Raw genomic sequence first — 16,697 nt, forward strand, 5'->3', positions numbered from 1 at the left:
TTTGAACCTTGGTTTCACCCTTGCCAGGCTTACACAAGGTTAGTGGCTCTCCCAGTCCTGATATTTACAATCATGTATTCTGAACACAAGGAAAATTTCTGATAAAATCTGTTACATGTATCTGTGGAAAAAAAAATTATTTTGGTTGAACCTGACAAAGACCTGTGAGAGGGTCTAGTTGAGAAAAATTCTGTGTCTATGAAATAAGGTATTTTGGTATGAAAAAAGCCCATTGTAAGAGTCAAATACTGAAAACCTAGGACATGATGTAATGCAGCATTTAAAGACATGAATTGAACTGACTTTAAATACATTTACACTTCCACTGCAGTGTTCTGCTGGATTGTGGATTACTGTAGCTGTCAGGTTAGACCTCCACCAATCTGAAATATGACTTTAAATACCCTTGCAAATACTCCTTGAAAATAAAATGAGGTGTGTCTAGCTCAAACATAGAGGCCAGTTCCTGAGTTTTCCTAATATCCATTCCTTTTGCATAAACAGACCAAACTCCTTCTCAGACACTGAGTGTGTCTAGAAGTATTCTGAGTGGTAAATGATGCCTTCCAGACTTATATTAGGCAGACTTCATGGTAGGGATATTTTTTTTTTACAGTTCATAATTCTTCTTGTGTTTTAGAACACCTAAAGTTGAATTTTTTGCAGTTCAGGAGCTGACAAATGTAATGAATGACTACCAAGCTAATCCTAGAGCCACTGTAGTTGCTGAGGGTTTTGTCATCAAGTTAAATGAAAGCAAAACCCAATGTTGTGCATCTAATAGAGCCCTAACCCCTGAATAGATTAGCATAAAGTATGAAAGATATATTTGGTTATTGATAATGGAAATGAACTAAACTACTTTAGAACAAAAAATATAAAAATTATTACATGAAAAATAGTTTCAAATCTAGTAATTTATCATATACATGAAAACAGCAAAATAAGGGTATGTAGGTAGGGAAAAATACTTTGAGGAAGAAAAACCAAGCTTTTATGAAAAGAACTGCTTAACTAAAAAAATATAGTAATATTTCTGCTGTAATACCTTACTGACATACTGATTACACTGTTTCTTAGCCAGCAATGAGAGGACAGCCTGTGTTCAGGTTCAAGTGGGATAAATACATAAATCTATCATCTTCTCATGGGAAGTTTGCTTTCTGTTTAGGATTCACAACAGCAAAAATACTGTCATCTTAGGCCAGTCATGGAAGACAGTTTATACGTGCATAACATTTTCCAGAAATTCTCATGTTGTGGTTATCTAGTTTCAAGAATTTATGGCTGTATTCTGGCAGTCAATAGAAGAGGGAGTGTGATGCAATTGAAGCTGCATGGAGAACTCACCTGATCCTGCCCCGAGGGCGCTCAGATTGCTCTGACATAAAACTTGTGCTGCTGAGGCGAGAGGCACTGCTGGTTCGGGAAATGGCTGACACATCACTGACATCACTATCTGATGATTTGGCAGAGACGTTATCACAACTTCTGTACTGATCTGTTTGTATATTATACTAGAGATCAAGAAAAGAAAGGGTGAGGAGTCTCATCAAACCAGAATGCATTCATTGAGTCAACACACAACCTAAGTATGACAATTCTCTTTAACTGCTTTTAGATATAACAAAATTATATGAAATTCAAATATATGCCTGCATTAAATATTATCTTTATGTCTAGTACAGAAATGAAACATGTTATTTATGGACTAAAGAAGATACTTGGTATAAAATAATGTATGGGGAATTAAATAGGCCGTTGGTTCTTCAGCACACTTGATCTATAATAATGAAATATTTATATGAAATATTTATGCAGCAGACAGATATCTCAAGAACATGCACACCATCCATTTGGCTACAGACTCCTTTTAAAATTTTTAAAATATTAAAAATATATGCTGTAAAATACCTGCACATAGAACTGCATATGGGCCTGAATGAAATATAATGCTACATGAAGGCATTAGGGACTGATTTCAGTTCCTAAGTTCTATAAAAAAAGAAAAAAGTACATTTTCTATCTCAAAATTTCTCTTTATATTGTGATACTAGAGGACTAGTTAGGCAGAAGGCTAACTTAGTAAATACGGTATTTGTTTCCAGGCAGATCAATTCCCTGATCTAGTTGCTTTTACATCTGCACATGCCTAAGAATTAGCAGAAGACCCAGCAGGAGGAATATGTGAACAGACATAGAAGTTACTTCACTTTTCAAATCAGCTGTGACACCAACACTTACATAATGCTCTTATTGCTCATATCATCAGTCAGAGGTGCAAAGGGAAGTTTCAACCCTTGCAATGTCACACTTACCTAAACTTTCATTCACACAGATATGAGGACCAAATAGTTTTCAGGCTCACAAAACTAAAACTCACTGTCATTACAGGAAGGTACTCTTGGCTGGAAAGCAACTAAACCAGTGGCATTCTTCCCATGGTATATTATGGGAAAACTATTAAAACATAGGATCACTAGGCAGTTTTTGACATGAGACTCTAGGGAGTTCATTTGCCAGATCTGTGCTCTGTAAAATTACAAGTGATAAAAGTTTGTTTATGAATAATACACAAATCTGTGGCTGACTGTGAATATACAAACTCTGACTTGGGACTGGGCTTCTGGCTGAGCCACTCAACAAATGCCATGACTTAATTTCAAATCCTGGCAAACACAAGCTTGAGTTTGTACAGATGGATGTATCAGGTCTCCTTTCCTTAAGCCAGGTTTACCTTATCTTGCACCAGTGCACACTTGGAAACCTCTTGGTAAAACATTGAACATAAAATGAGGAAGTCACTAGGAGTAGAGAAGGGGAAGGAGTAAAGCAATTCTAAGCTCCAATTGTAAATACAGAAATCTACAAGACAAATGGAGGTTACATAAATTTACTGTTTCACTGTATTTCTCAGGTGTGCATTAGAACACTGTTTAGCAGAAACTCTAAGCAGTTTGCGAGGACCTGTGAGGACCTTACAGTGGCTGTGTAAAAACATCTGCAGGAGACTAAGCTCTGGTTTATTAAAGGCAACTTTAAGAAAACGGGCAACAGAAAGGTACATCAAGTACTGTGATATTCAAAAATACTTTCAACTACACAGGAATTTATCAGTTCTCTTTGCAAGTGACTTGTGACTTTATGGAATATAAATGCCCAATGGGGTGAGATATGCTAATATGTTCATTAATATCACCTTTTGTTAATGGTTTGTAGACTCTGTTAAACAATTTTGCTGATTGCTATCCTTCAGACTGCAAGATAAAACGGTAATTCCAAAATGGAAACACAAAGCATACTAATTATTATTGGACTTATTTCATAATAGGATATCATGTTTTCCTTCTAAAGTCTAAAAAATATTCAAAGCAAGAATACAAGTTTGAAAAATTTTTACTTAGGGTAAATACAAACATTCAGAGGCTAGAAAATGGAATGGTTAGTTCTCTCCAGTGTAAGTTAAACTGCCCCAGTCTCAAGTCAGACATGATGTTTTATGCAAAATACCTAAAGAATTCCTAAAGAATCCTTCAAGCTACTCTAAATGAGACATGTAAAAATATGAAAACCATCTCAACACATGGAATGATCTGGCTTTCTACTGACCTAAACAGATTTGCAATCTGTAAAATCATCCCTTCAAATAATAAAATTTCTGGTGATTTCAGTGAAATAGGGATTTCACCCATCCCATATATTAAGATTATATCTAAAAATTATTCCTTTGAAGTTGAGGTTTCAAAAATTCTTTGTTTAAAATATAACCAAGCAATCTATCTCAAATGCATCAGTTTTCTTAAGTATAGTAGCAAACTGCTTCAGAAATACCTCCATGATTTATTTGTATTTGCTGAAGACAATCTGACTTCTTCTCTCTGTAATTATAATGTCCAATTACTTCTCTCCCTCACCAAAAAGTCCATATTCTCTTTGTGGCCTTTGGTTTGAGAGTGGACACAGTGCAGTGGTAGAAGACTTAGGTGGTTCCTGAGCAACCAGGACGTGCTGCTGGAGAAGGCAGACTCCCCCACCAGAGAAGCACCAAGCCCAGATGCAGTGACTTCTGGAAGCTGCCTGCTGGAAGCCTTTCTTCTACGTATTGAGGGAGGTTTTGGCTGCTGGTCTTTGTTCCAAGCCACACCTGAGTCTGGCTGTTAGCATTCAACTTATAATTCAACAGGTGGGCAGGGTATGTATTGAAAAAGACCCTCTGTTTCACTTGTACTGAATTTGTTCCACCTTTCATGGCATATCTAGGTGGGCTGGGAAAGATGGGGAGAGGCAAGAGAGCATCAAGCATGGTAGTGCAACTTACTGCTTAGAATACTGGGAGAGAAGTTAGAAGCCCAGTTTGTGCATCAGTGGCTTTTTAGATATTCAACCTCATCAACTGACTGTTCAGTATCAATATAAAAACTATTTATTGGTGCAGGGGTTTTCAGCCTAGGTATCATCCTGTAAGTAGGGGCTACATAAATACTCTCACTCTGCTTTGCTCCCAATAGTCAAGCAGTCTGAAAAATTGAATTGTTTTGTAGATATCAGACTGGCTTAAAAGACAGTTTTACATATGTTGGTAAACAGAGAATTTTACATTGAGAAGGGACATAAAGGAAAAACTGAATCCATATCTTCTACTTTCCTTGTATTGCAATCACACAGCTACTGCAAAAAACATGGAGCATCCCTTCCTAAATGAGATTTTCATGGCATGGCTGAGCTTTTCCTATCCCTTTATGCTGTATGCCAGGCCTGTGATTCCCAGGAAACTGAAAGCCTTCTTTCTCCAGAAACAGAGATTAGCACAAAAGTAGTGACACTGAAAATTTATGCTGAGTACTACAGAGTTATATTTTACTACTACTACTTCTGGATTTAGCTTTTCCTTCTTATACCTGCTGCTTCTAATTAATTCACCAATTTCTACAGGAAGTGTACAAGTTTTCCTACTGATTTCCTACCTATCTCTGATACAATCTGATAGGCATCTCAGCTAACAGATGAACAAAATTAAGGCAATTTTGAAGTTACCCTTTTTTCCCTTCAAATACAGAGAGAAGTAAATAGCACTATTCCACAAGGCAGTGCTCATTAAAATGAGATTTTACTGCTACAATACACCTGAATGTATAATTCAGAAGAAAAATAACATGGGCTAAGATCCTCTTATATGGTACCTGCAATGGAGGTTTCCAAATGGGCTCAAAAATAATATGATAAAGTTCTACTGTAAAGTGAAAAACTGCTGCTCTTTGAAACCGCACATATATTTGCGAGAAGTTTCCCCGACATTTTACATTTAAACATTACATCGTTTTGAAGCTTCAAAATGAAGTATATTTTCAGGGCAACCACTTCTCTTTCAACTCTATATCTTAAAGCTTATGCAACATTTCTTTTCCAAAGTGTACTATTCATCACATTAGACGAGTCGCTGAAGTTTGCAGCAACTTCAATAGCAATTACTAAAAAGTAGGTCTGTTTTTTTAAAAATTAATAGCAGCTAGTTTTAAATGCTGAAAATATCTGTGCTTTCCTTGCCTGCATTACAAAAACAGACATCTACAAACAGCTGGAATGCAGTTCTTCCATTCACTTTACCACCTCTGGAGCTGTGGCTTCTTGCTCACCAGCAAAAGGAGAAAAATGGGGTATGATGAACTGTGTTACAGTGAGCTCATGAGCACTCCACTCCCCCTTCCCCGGGACCCTGTGACTCTGATCAAGATATCCCTGGACCCCTCCTTCCTGCCCCAACGGGGTTAGCAGAGAGACAGAGGAGCCCACCCTGTCCAAAGTCTATATAGACCCCTGACATTTCCTGTTCGTCCTCTTTTGCCCCTCTTTTAACCCTAGGACATCACAGAATAAAGAGAGCTGAACCAACATATCTCAGGGTAAGAGCCTCATTTGGAAATCTTTACTATCTCCTGATATTCCTCCCCTCACAGGCTCGGATCTCTGGACTAGCCTGATTATTCAGGGGGCTGCTGCAGATGTGTTAACATCAATGGGAAGAGCATAGACACAAGCTAAAAGAGTGTATTTCACAAATAATTTTACAGCTCCTTCGTGACTAACAATGTTAGCAATTTTACTGATTATAAGACACATCATAGAAGTAATTTAACAGTCCATTATAACTGGATTATCTTTCATATTAATGAAAGGTATGAAAGTATATTCCTAGATTTAACTCCCAAAACCATGAAGAATACAAGAATTCAGAGCTTTGAAAATTAAATGAGTGTGCTGTCTTTTGACTGCAAAAAAAGCCTCAGGTGACTAAACTTGACAAATATATACCTCATTATGTGCTTAAAATGAGGAAATTAAATGAGAAAATAAAATGGGTTTAAAATGAGTTCATTAATGTGAGGAAAGAGAAACACAGACCAGATGCACAGATTCTTCCAGGGACTTACACAAGTCTTGAGATCACAGCTATCTTTTGAGGCAGTCTAATGGGGAATTTTTTTCAGAAAACACTGAATCCTGCACAAAGCACTTTGAGTTATATGATTGCTCACATGGGGTTCCTCTGAATGCTGATGGCATTCACAGTCCAGCAGTTAGCAGGGAGCACCTTAGGGTGTTCAGGACTCACCATTGACTCCCACCAGCTTCTGTCTTAGGAGTAGCTCACGCCATAGTCCAGAGGCCTCTAAGAACCAGTGAGTCTAAAGAACTCTTCCTACAGTTGTATCCAACTCCTATGAACACTGCTCAACTTCCAAGCAGGGAACAGTAAAAATGAGCAAGTCAAACCATGAGGAAACTGCAGTGAAGCCCACAGGTCAAATGAATAGAACTCGCTAAATTTTGTGATATCCAGCTAGTACTGGAGTGACTGCCATCTTAATATGACATACATTAAAGATTTTTTTCTTCAAGGTGGGTGAAGGGGACCAAAAGAAGATGCCACATCTATGTCCAAAAGCATTTTCTATATATAGCCCTAGATGCCTTAGCCAGTATGATGTAGAACTTAACATAATCAGCCTCCTATTAGCCCAAGTATCCTACCCAGCCCCTGGGTTTAGACATTAAGTGTTAATACATAAGAGTAAAGACAGAGTAATCCACAGTGCCTCTGAACAAATGCCGTGATTACACTTTTAAAGCTAAATGCTTTTCAATCACATACAGTCTTAAGTTGGTAGTGCATCTAAATATAGAGTGATATCCTTTTAAAGTACATACTACAGTGTTCTAATCAGTAACTCTCTTGAATAAACAGAACTTCTAAAAAAATGTTAAGCCAGAGCAGCTGCAAGCATGGTGTTTGTGTGCTGTATGTGGCATCTGGAATAAAAAATCTTACTGTATTTTGAATTAAGAGGCTAATTGAGTTACAATGTAATTCACCTCTGTGCAAATCCAGAATTATGCCACCAAATGTTTTGATCCTCTCAAGAACTGAAACAGCACAAATATGTGCACACTAGCCACTACAGCCTCACCTTTATATAAGAAAGAAGGCAGATGTTTAAAGCTCTTCTTTAAACTTTTTGTTGCAAAAAAATTGTGGAGTCTTTCTGCTGCACTTGGAGGAAATAAGGATGTGAACTCTTTGAAAGTCTCAAAACAGAGTGGAACAGCCATGGAGATGTACACAAATGTTTCAGGGCAGTTACCTATTTAAAATCCATTAATGGATGTTCAAAATGGAAACCTGCATAGTGCATGTTTGGAAAACTAATTCTTGCTTACTGAAACTAGAAAATTGGGAAACTGAGTGGGAGAAATTCCAAAACTGTAATGCATCAAAAATTGACTGAAAATAGCAAAGGACCAATTACAATATCTCTGTTTAAAAGAAAACTTATTTAACTTTCAGGAATTATTTTGTATATGCATAATTAACTGTTGCAAATAAGATACAGTCCCATACAGAAGAAAAATTTCTGAATGGTTTAGAGAATTTCATATGTAATAAGCATATTTGCAAATGCAAAAATACTGGAAGAATCAAATCCATGTGAGCTGATTGCTCTGAAATGCAGAATGGACTATTCTCCCAATGTTCAGCACAGTATAATTAATAAATATATTTATTTTCTAGAGCAGTGGGCAAACACTGCTATTTGGGAAAGAAAGAAGCATTCTGATTAAAGAGACAAAAACTCTACTTGCAATTGCTATTTCTTTAATAGTCAGTTAATATTTATTTTTCTCTATTCCAGAATGCTTATTATGCCACTTAATATTTTTTCTTAAAAATTAAAGTCTTGTTTCTGCAGCTTTTGAAGACTTTTACCAAATTTTGGCAGCAGAGATTGGGTGCATTCTTTGATTCTGAGAAGTCTCAGTCATCAGCTTTACCACAAGAGGTGATATAACGTACAACATTTTTAAATGTACAAATCTTCATCTGTCTCGGTTATTTTCTTGATTCTTTCACCATTTCTCAGGATAGAGAAAGACAGTAGCATAAGGTTAACTTTGGTAACATTTTTAAAGTGATGACTATCACCATAGTGGAATGAAGCAGAATTCTGAATAGAATAATATCAGTGTTTTTTGGATTTAGTACTCATCATGCTTTCCATTTTGATTTCCACATGCATTTAAAACCAAAAGAAGATCCTGAAAAGCTCAAGGTTTTAAGGATAAATTTGGAACATTGCAGGTTGATGTTTTCTAACAACTATTTAACCATACATTGGATCTACATTAATCAAATAAGAAAAGCATATTGAGGGCCAAAACAATGGCTATCATAAATATTAGAATTAGGATCAAAAAATATGTTTCAAAATGAAAAATACAAAAATTTCAATCAATCTGTAAGCACATATAATCTGACTCAGAAACCTGGCCTCTGACTCTGAACAAAGCTCTTTGGTCATCCTGGCAAAACTCTTCAGATTGCATATTACCTCTCTCTAATGAAAATTTTATTAACTCTATTATGACTATTTTTTCCTACCTTGTTAAGTGAAACGCACTGCGTCATGCCCTCTTGCCCTGAGTGGATCTCTTTTGAAGGTAACAGCAAATCCAATAGCAAATGAGCTGTTCTAATGAAACAAATTCCTGCTTCTGATAGAGGATCTCATAGGAAATTTCCACCCCAGCTGTTAAGTTTTTTTAACAGCACTGATATCCTACAATTTGGCCTTTGAGGACCTAAAGCCTTGTTTCTCTTCCTTTTGAGAATTGTTCATTTAAATTCTTACTAAAGTTGTCTGCATATTTTACAACAACAAGGTCTTGAACCAATCCTTCAAATCTGTTAAATATTAAAAGTTATCTGCCAAATTTCCCATTTAACCATTCCTAAGTAAATTTGTGGTTTTGCTTTAGATGAGTACCTCACTTATACATTATTTTAACCTGTATCTCCAGGAGCATCCAGCTCCTCACAGCTTGAATTGTAAGCAGGAGTGAAGATGTGCAAGACATTTTCATCAGTTTGCTTGGAACCCTATACAGTTTAAATTACAAAGTTATGAACTGCCATTTTAGCTTTATCAATAAAACAAAATCCCTCTACACAACTTCGTTAACATAATTTCAATATATTCCATTATCACAGAAACTCTTTATGCTTTTATTAGAAAAGGAAATCGAAGTCATCAGTATGTACCTCAAGAAAGGAAATTAACATTATTAGGATGCAAAAACATGATACAAATATGAAAATATCTGCATGGGATTGGATCTAGTTCTTTCTAGTTCTCTACACATCAGACAGCAACAAGGGCCAAATTACTTTTTCATGGTTTACTTTTCCAAACTCCAGGGATTGGAAGTCTGAGGACTTCCTAAGTTAGATGTGATGTTTCTTTTTAACAGCTGTTGAACATTCTTTCTTTACTGAAATTTTTCTTTCTGAAAATATTTCTTGATGTTTTTAAGCATTTTTTTGACAGATTCATTTTAGTTGATGTCAATTACTAACTCTAATCCACATCAGATGGGGGCAAAAATACTGCTAAAAAGCAATTACTTGAAGACATTTCTGTCAGGATTTAAAATACAGTGTTCTTGAAGGTTATATAATATTTTAAATAAACAAGTTTATGCCTTCAGTTTTCAAGCCAAAATACCATTCCAAGACTACTGACTTTACCTTGGTATATTGCTCACGCTCATGTTCTTGGCTAGAACCAGACCCTGATGTCTGATTATAACGGTGCACTTTCATTTTCATCTGTCTCGTTCGCTCCTCCACTACTAAGCTTGCTGCAAAAACACACAATGAAAATCAATTAAAAATAGAGAAAAAGTTTTGGGGAAAACAAATGGTTTAGCAACAATTTTAGCTTATTTCCATTTCAACAAAACAAAGAAATGTACACACATGTAGAACAAGCAGGGTGTAAGCACAGAACAAAGGAACACTAATGTCAAGAAATCAACCACTTTCATTGCAAGAGTCTTTACCTGAAAATGGGCAGACATCCCAATTTCTACACATAATCAAGCTGGTGCAACAGATATGAAAAGAGTGAAAAAATTTAGGTGGCAGGCTGAATGTTACACCTGTTAAATATTCTAGATGCAGGGGATGTAAATCCATGATCATCTAAGCATGTGGTTTTTTAAATGTAGAAAATATTACAGTAGCATTCTAAGAAGTAATGCGTGAAACAGGTATTAACATTTGTTTTAAATTAATAACTCCTACGATTTTGAAACATAGCTAAGACTATTTGAGAAGAATAATTTCTCCATTCAATCAGTCATGTCAAAACAACAGTCCTTTTCTAGTAGTTTGGGTTTTTTTAACAAGACCTCCTTTAAAATCACTACTTTGTTCTGAAATGATCACCTTTACTTCAAATAATTATTTGTTCTTTTGTTTTCAACTTCCATATAGCAGTGTTTCTTTAAAAACAGATATCTTGGACATTCAAGGAGTTGTGGTGTTATAAAGAGCATAATCTTCAATTTGAACAAGTTATGGCAATTCATACTGGCTGTGCCTGCCACAGGCAGACAATCATGCACTAACAGAGAGAGTGCTGTAAACAACCCTGGGCCAGAGCTTCCTCCAAGTAACTTAACCTTTGTGGTAGCAAATAATTTCAGGGGGATCTAGATATTCTGCTATTCTTAAACTTTGTAGCATTTTAAATTCAAAGCAATGCAGGTAACATCAATACCATGAAAACTAGCTTTTTAACAGTTCTAGAACTATACCCAAATATTTATCAGCAACTATTCTAAATCACAGGAGTATTCGCTATGTTCATTGTGGTTTAACAGGTTATAGCATCTCAGAAAAACTTTTTTAAGTTGAAATTTTTTATGTGTCACAAATTTAATTTTGAGGCAACCTCCACAAAATCTTCTGCTTTTGTGCCAACCATGGATTTCTATTATTCTACAAAACCACTATTCTTATAAGTCAAAGAGCCCCTCCCCAGACCAGTGACAGGAGAGAGACACCTATATTAAAGCTGCCTGTAATCAACTTGCAATCACAAAACACAGATAATTTTAAATTACTGGAGGATAAGTACTCTATGTATTTTCAATTAAGAGGTATTAAAGTTTTCATGTGTGGTTTTTATGCTGTTAGTTATACACTGTGGAATTATTTGCAGATTTATTTGTCTGCGCTTTGCCAGCACAAAGATACAAGGCCAAAATAAAAAAAAAAAAACAAAGCACTACTCAGGATTGAATATTTTCATCTATAAGCTACTGCACAAATCACAATTGTGCCTGCACATACCATTTGTAACATGTTCGTGGAAATGACAGAATATCTGTGTGCTGGTTGGGTATGAAAATATAGACAAAGGCATCGTTGTGAATTCCTTTCACATTTCTTATTTAAAAATAAGAAAATTAGATACAACAAACTACATTAAACTTCTGCTACAATTAGAAATGTAAGGCATGGAATAAAGTTAGCATTATCTTCAGTCTCCCATAGAGTCCAATCTAGCAAATTCTGCACAAGCAGAATGTCACACTGGGCCCAGCAATTATTCCAGATGACTAATTATGCCAGTAAAGGTGTACCTTAATTGCAATGAGTCCAGTTCCACCATCAGATATGCAGGCACAGCTCCAATTACTTCAATGGAAGTTGCATGGAGGTATCTGAAGGCAAAATTGAGCACTTTAGGTGAAATTTTTAAAGATGGCCTCTTATTTTAAGGACAGATATGAAAGGATTAAGATAGATCAATTAGGGACTGAAGTAAAAAAAGAGGGTATCTTAATCCTATCATACGTGCATAAAATAGACTGAGGATATGAAATCAGAGGGAAAAAATGAGACCCCTTTAAAAATTTAACCCTACATGTGATGGTGCACAGATTAGAGTTACTCTAAACATAACTCTTTCATTGTGTGAATTTTAGGTCCTTTAACCTGTCAACTGTATGCTATACTAAATAATATATATGATATGTTACCCTGTATTACTTATTATACCCAGGAAAGAATATTCTATTATGTAATTTAATGCTATTTCAGAGGTTGTTACTTCAGTCAAGACTCAATCTTAATTCTGTAATTCTTGATTTTTGTTATGCTTAAATCCTTAAGCTTAACACATTTATTTACTGGTTTTCCTTTATATATATATATGACTATATCAAAGAATGTGAGAACAATTAATGAGGACTGTGAAGTAAATCTAAATTCTCTAATGGAGAAATTTTATTTTGTGCGTGAAGTAAAATGTAATTGAGCACCAGTTAGCTGTGAACTTATTTCTAAGCATTCAGTTGCATGAACCTACTCTAGAAAATCCAACTGTGTTGTTTCTAGCTTTATTTACCATGCACATCTGAGCATATGTTGAATGTAGCTCAGTTGTGTGATGGAAAATTTTATCTGCCTGACTAGTGGCTTTGGAAAAACCTTTACATGTTAATCATGAGAAGCAAAATAGTCTAACACAGGAGCAAAGCACATTAGCAAAACTGCAACAACCATAGGTAACAACACCATATGATCACATTGCTTTTTTGGAACATGGCTGGTTACCACAGGTAAAAAAAAAACTTGACAAAAAAGTATGTAGCCTTAGAAAAATTTGGATCTACTTTCTTTTAGGACATCACTGTTTACAGAGTGCTTTTCCTGGAGGTCTTGAGAGGTAGAACTACACAGTAATTTACAGATCAAAGCACTGTAATCCCAAGACCTTTCAACTCTAGAGTGGCTCTAGAATTTAAAAAATGAAGATTTACCATAAGTGCCTCAAAATAGTGGTACAACTACAATCAATATCAGTTGTGTCAACATGCTTTTCTCTGGTCTCAGAAGTCACACTTCAAAGAGCTGTAACTCTCATGTCTTAAAGGGCTGATAATTCAGATGTGAGATCACTCAGTGTAAAAGTAATTGAGAGAACTCATTGATCAGACCATTTAAATAAAGAGTGCAACTTTATAGCCAAAGCTTACTACTAAAAAACCACGTGAAGGTTAACAACAATGAGGTACGTAAACAATCAAGCCATGCAGGAGAGAAAAGACAGACATATGAATGGAATCAAAATGTTGTATTTCAATTCCATTAATCTATTTATAAACCCATCTGACTCCTGTAATCCCAGGTGTACTGGGACTGGCTGGGATGGAGGTAGATTTCTTCAGAGCTGCCTGTTCTTCTAGTTGTGACTAAGTGTTGAGAACACACCAGTGTTTTAGCAATTCTGAGCATTGCTTGTATAGCACCAAGGCCTTCTCTGTTCCTCATGCTGCAGTCCCCTGCCCTGTCCTGGCTTCCCCCTGTCCCCAAGTGGGCTGTGAGAAGAAAAAGGTGGGACAGGTGACCCCAACTGACCAGAGGGACCATTCCATAGTGTATAGCATCGTACTCAGCAATAAAACTGGGGTTAGTCTAAAATACGCAAATCTGTAAGACACTACTTGAAAGAGGCATGGAATAAACAAAAGAAAATAGCTACAAATCATATTTTCAGCTTGCCTACCCTCAAATAAAATTATGACAGACTAACAGTTGTTTTTTATTAAAGGAGATAAAAACTTAATATTTTTAAGACTTCACCTGTTTACTAAGATTTTATGTGCTAGTTGCATTCCTTTTCAACCCCTAAATGATGTTTAACTGAGGGAGACGTTAGAACTGGCTAGAATCCTAAATGTTTAGAATATATGCTACCTTTTCAATTATGTACAAAATAATGCAACAATAATCAATGTACTATACTAATATATCAGATGTAGTAGGGCAAATAAAGTTTTCCTTTTTTTCTTTAATAAAATCTTTCTTGACAGAATGTGTCATATGGCATAGTTCTGTTATCCATAGAATATGAATCTAACAATTCAAGAAATAGGACTTTAAAAGAAATTAAACTTGCATTAGTATCAACAACAAACCAAACCTGTGAAAGTCATTGAGAGCTACAAAAGCAGCATTAATAGTAGTGGCCAGTTCAAAAGAAACAGAAGTAATTTTAAGGTATAAAGTTCTCTCTTTAAGGTTTAAGAGGGAGTCTAAACCCCATGCTAGATGCAAAAATTCCCAAATTACATGATGCCTCAAACCATGGTGCCATCTAATAGGCTAACAGCATAATGTATGAAACTTATGTGGGATCATTTAAATAAGGATTGTATAACAGGCAGCAGTGATGAACTAGCAAGAAACCACAAAAATGCTGTAACTGCCTTCTCTAGTTCTAGTTTTCTTATTCCTGAGGTCTAACTCTTTATATATCCACCTCTTTCATATTGCTGCATTCTCAAAATTTTGGAAAACAGTGTATTTTGTCAATAAATAACATCTAATAAGAATCCCTTCATACATTTCAAAAAAGGGTAGGCAAGTCAGATAAGTAATAAGATAGAGCTTTAAAAAGTCAGGCGATTAAGCCCAAGAACAAATTTCCATCCCTTGCATTCATTAGTGAAAATACCTTTCTAAAAGGACATTCTTGCTCCAAGCCACATACAGGCTCAATGCCAGAATGACTGGTGACATTACATGGTCTGTGATTCAAACTAATAGCCAGACTATGATGGTAGAAACTACCAGATGGTTGAAAACTTATGGATGTCTTAGCACTGGCCATACCATTTTCAGTAATGATGAAGTCTGCAACAAATGCAGACTCCTCTCTTGAGGCACTTCATATTTCTGTTCCAGATAGTCAAGACAGAAAGAGGAAGTGCAGGCAAACAGTATGACTTGGAAAGTCTCCAAGTCTTACCTGCACTATTAATGCCAGAGTAAGCTACATAACAGGAAGAAATTGGCATCAAGATTTCAGATAGCTGTAACTCCAGAATATATCACACATCCATCCTTTATGATGCAAACTTTAAGAGAAAAGGTCTAGAAGTCTAAAATAACACAAATATTTCTTACATAAGAAAGTAAAAATTTACTGAAAAGTAAGCTGAATTAAAATTTATCTCATAATAACAATGCTTCTGGGGCAAACCAGTTCAAGTTCAGGCAAGGGAACAGAGGACTGCACTTATTCCAGAAGACAAGAGAGGTATGATCTATTCTTCAGTTTCAGTCTTCATATTAAGAAGAAAGGTTGAGCAGTGACAAACAGCTACAGCTGTACTGCCATCAAGAAGCAGATACACAGACTTTCTACACAACAAAATCTAGGAGATTAATCTGTCTGAGCAACTTAGATCCTCTGTGAATGGGAATCAGGGGAATAAAAACTATCTGGTTTGAGGAATTATATATGAAATAATTTTAAAAAATCTGGTTTGAGAAGTGGCAGTTGAGGAAGAAACTAGGCAGAACTTATGTCCATAACAAAGGCAAGGAAATAAAGCAGCAACAAGTTTTGGATAGGAGAATTCTCTAGTGCAGAGATGGCACAGAAAAGTCACAGTGGTGTTGGACCAGGATGATCCATTTCAGAAATAATACTGAGTGTCTCTAGTTTATTTCTGTTGATCCTTCAGGATGAGTTTCGCAGTATGTACACACAAATTATCTTTTCGAAAGGTTTCGTGGCCTTAAAAATTCACAGCAAACGCTACCATGAAATTTAAAAAGCATACAAAATCATGAGCAGATAAATGTTCTGAAATATATGGTAAGTAACACCGAAAAATCAATTTGTTGCCAAGATGAAGAACTTGCTATGACTTCTTTGAGTAGACAACTTCAAAAAATAATGGCAACATACCAATTGTAAGGGGGATGGTTCTGAACCCTGCTCTGCCTGACCAGAACCTGCTGTACATACTTCAAGCTTGTGTGCATGGATTTCCTTTCCATGGGAGATGATAGATCTCTGGACCTCCTCCCAGTTATAACTCAGGCATGGGCAAGGCACACGGTTAGATTTTCAAACTGAGAGATGAGCTTGGATCTCTCAGTACACACAGAGGCATGGTGGCCATCTTGAGATTCACAACTCAGTCCAGAAGGAAGATATAGAAACCTGAACTGGATGATGCAACATTCAGTTCTTTCTCAAAGAGCTTCAGGGGTGATCCACAGAGAAGCTTCTATGTAAAAGGAAACAACAAGAAAACAAACACAGACCTCGTATAATTTGGAAGAAAAAAAAACCCAACAAAATAACAAACCACTGATTTTGGCAGCAAAAAAGTCAGCATTTTCATAATTTGCTGAAGACTTTATTGCAATCTTTTCCATTGATTATATGGAACAAATGTTTGCTTTGTTGCAGACTCATATGATCAGTGTTGTTCACTTCTGTAGTATATGCTCTCCCTCACACTTATGTATTCTTTTACAAAACATCCTGTAA

General features: G+C 35.9%; 1 protein-coding gene across 37 annotated transcripts in view; it reads right to left on the reverse strand.

Annotated features, from left to right (window-relative positions):
• RIMS1 (regulating synaptic membrane exocytosis 1) overlaps nucleotides 1-16,697 on the reverse strand; it is a 417,183-nt gene that overhangs the window by 309,344 nt on the left and 91,142 nt on the right. For 24 of the 37 annotated variants that reach the window (XM_077782342.1, XM_021553838.3, XM_021554103.3 and 21 more), the window contains 2 exons: nucleotides 10,082-10,194; nucleotides 1,351-1,517 (listed from right to left, as the gene is read on the reverse strand). The exons of 9 other annotated variants lie outside the window; for them this stretch is intronic. In XM_077782342.1, coding sequence (XP_077638468.1) covers nucleotides 1,351-1,517; nucleotides 10,082-10,194 — 280 coding nt within the window. 4 more of the 37 variants (XR_002467639.3, XR_002467641.3, XR_002467637.3 and 1 more) reach the window with 4 other exon arrangements.

Source organism: Lonchura striata, chromosome 3, assembly GCF_046129695.1.
Source record: "Lonchura striata isolate bLonStr1 chromosome 3, bLonStr1.mat, whole genome shotgun sequence".
Lineage (NCBI taxonomy): Eukaryota > Metazoa > Chordata > Aves > Passeriformes > Estrildidae > Lonchura > Lonchura striata.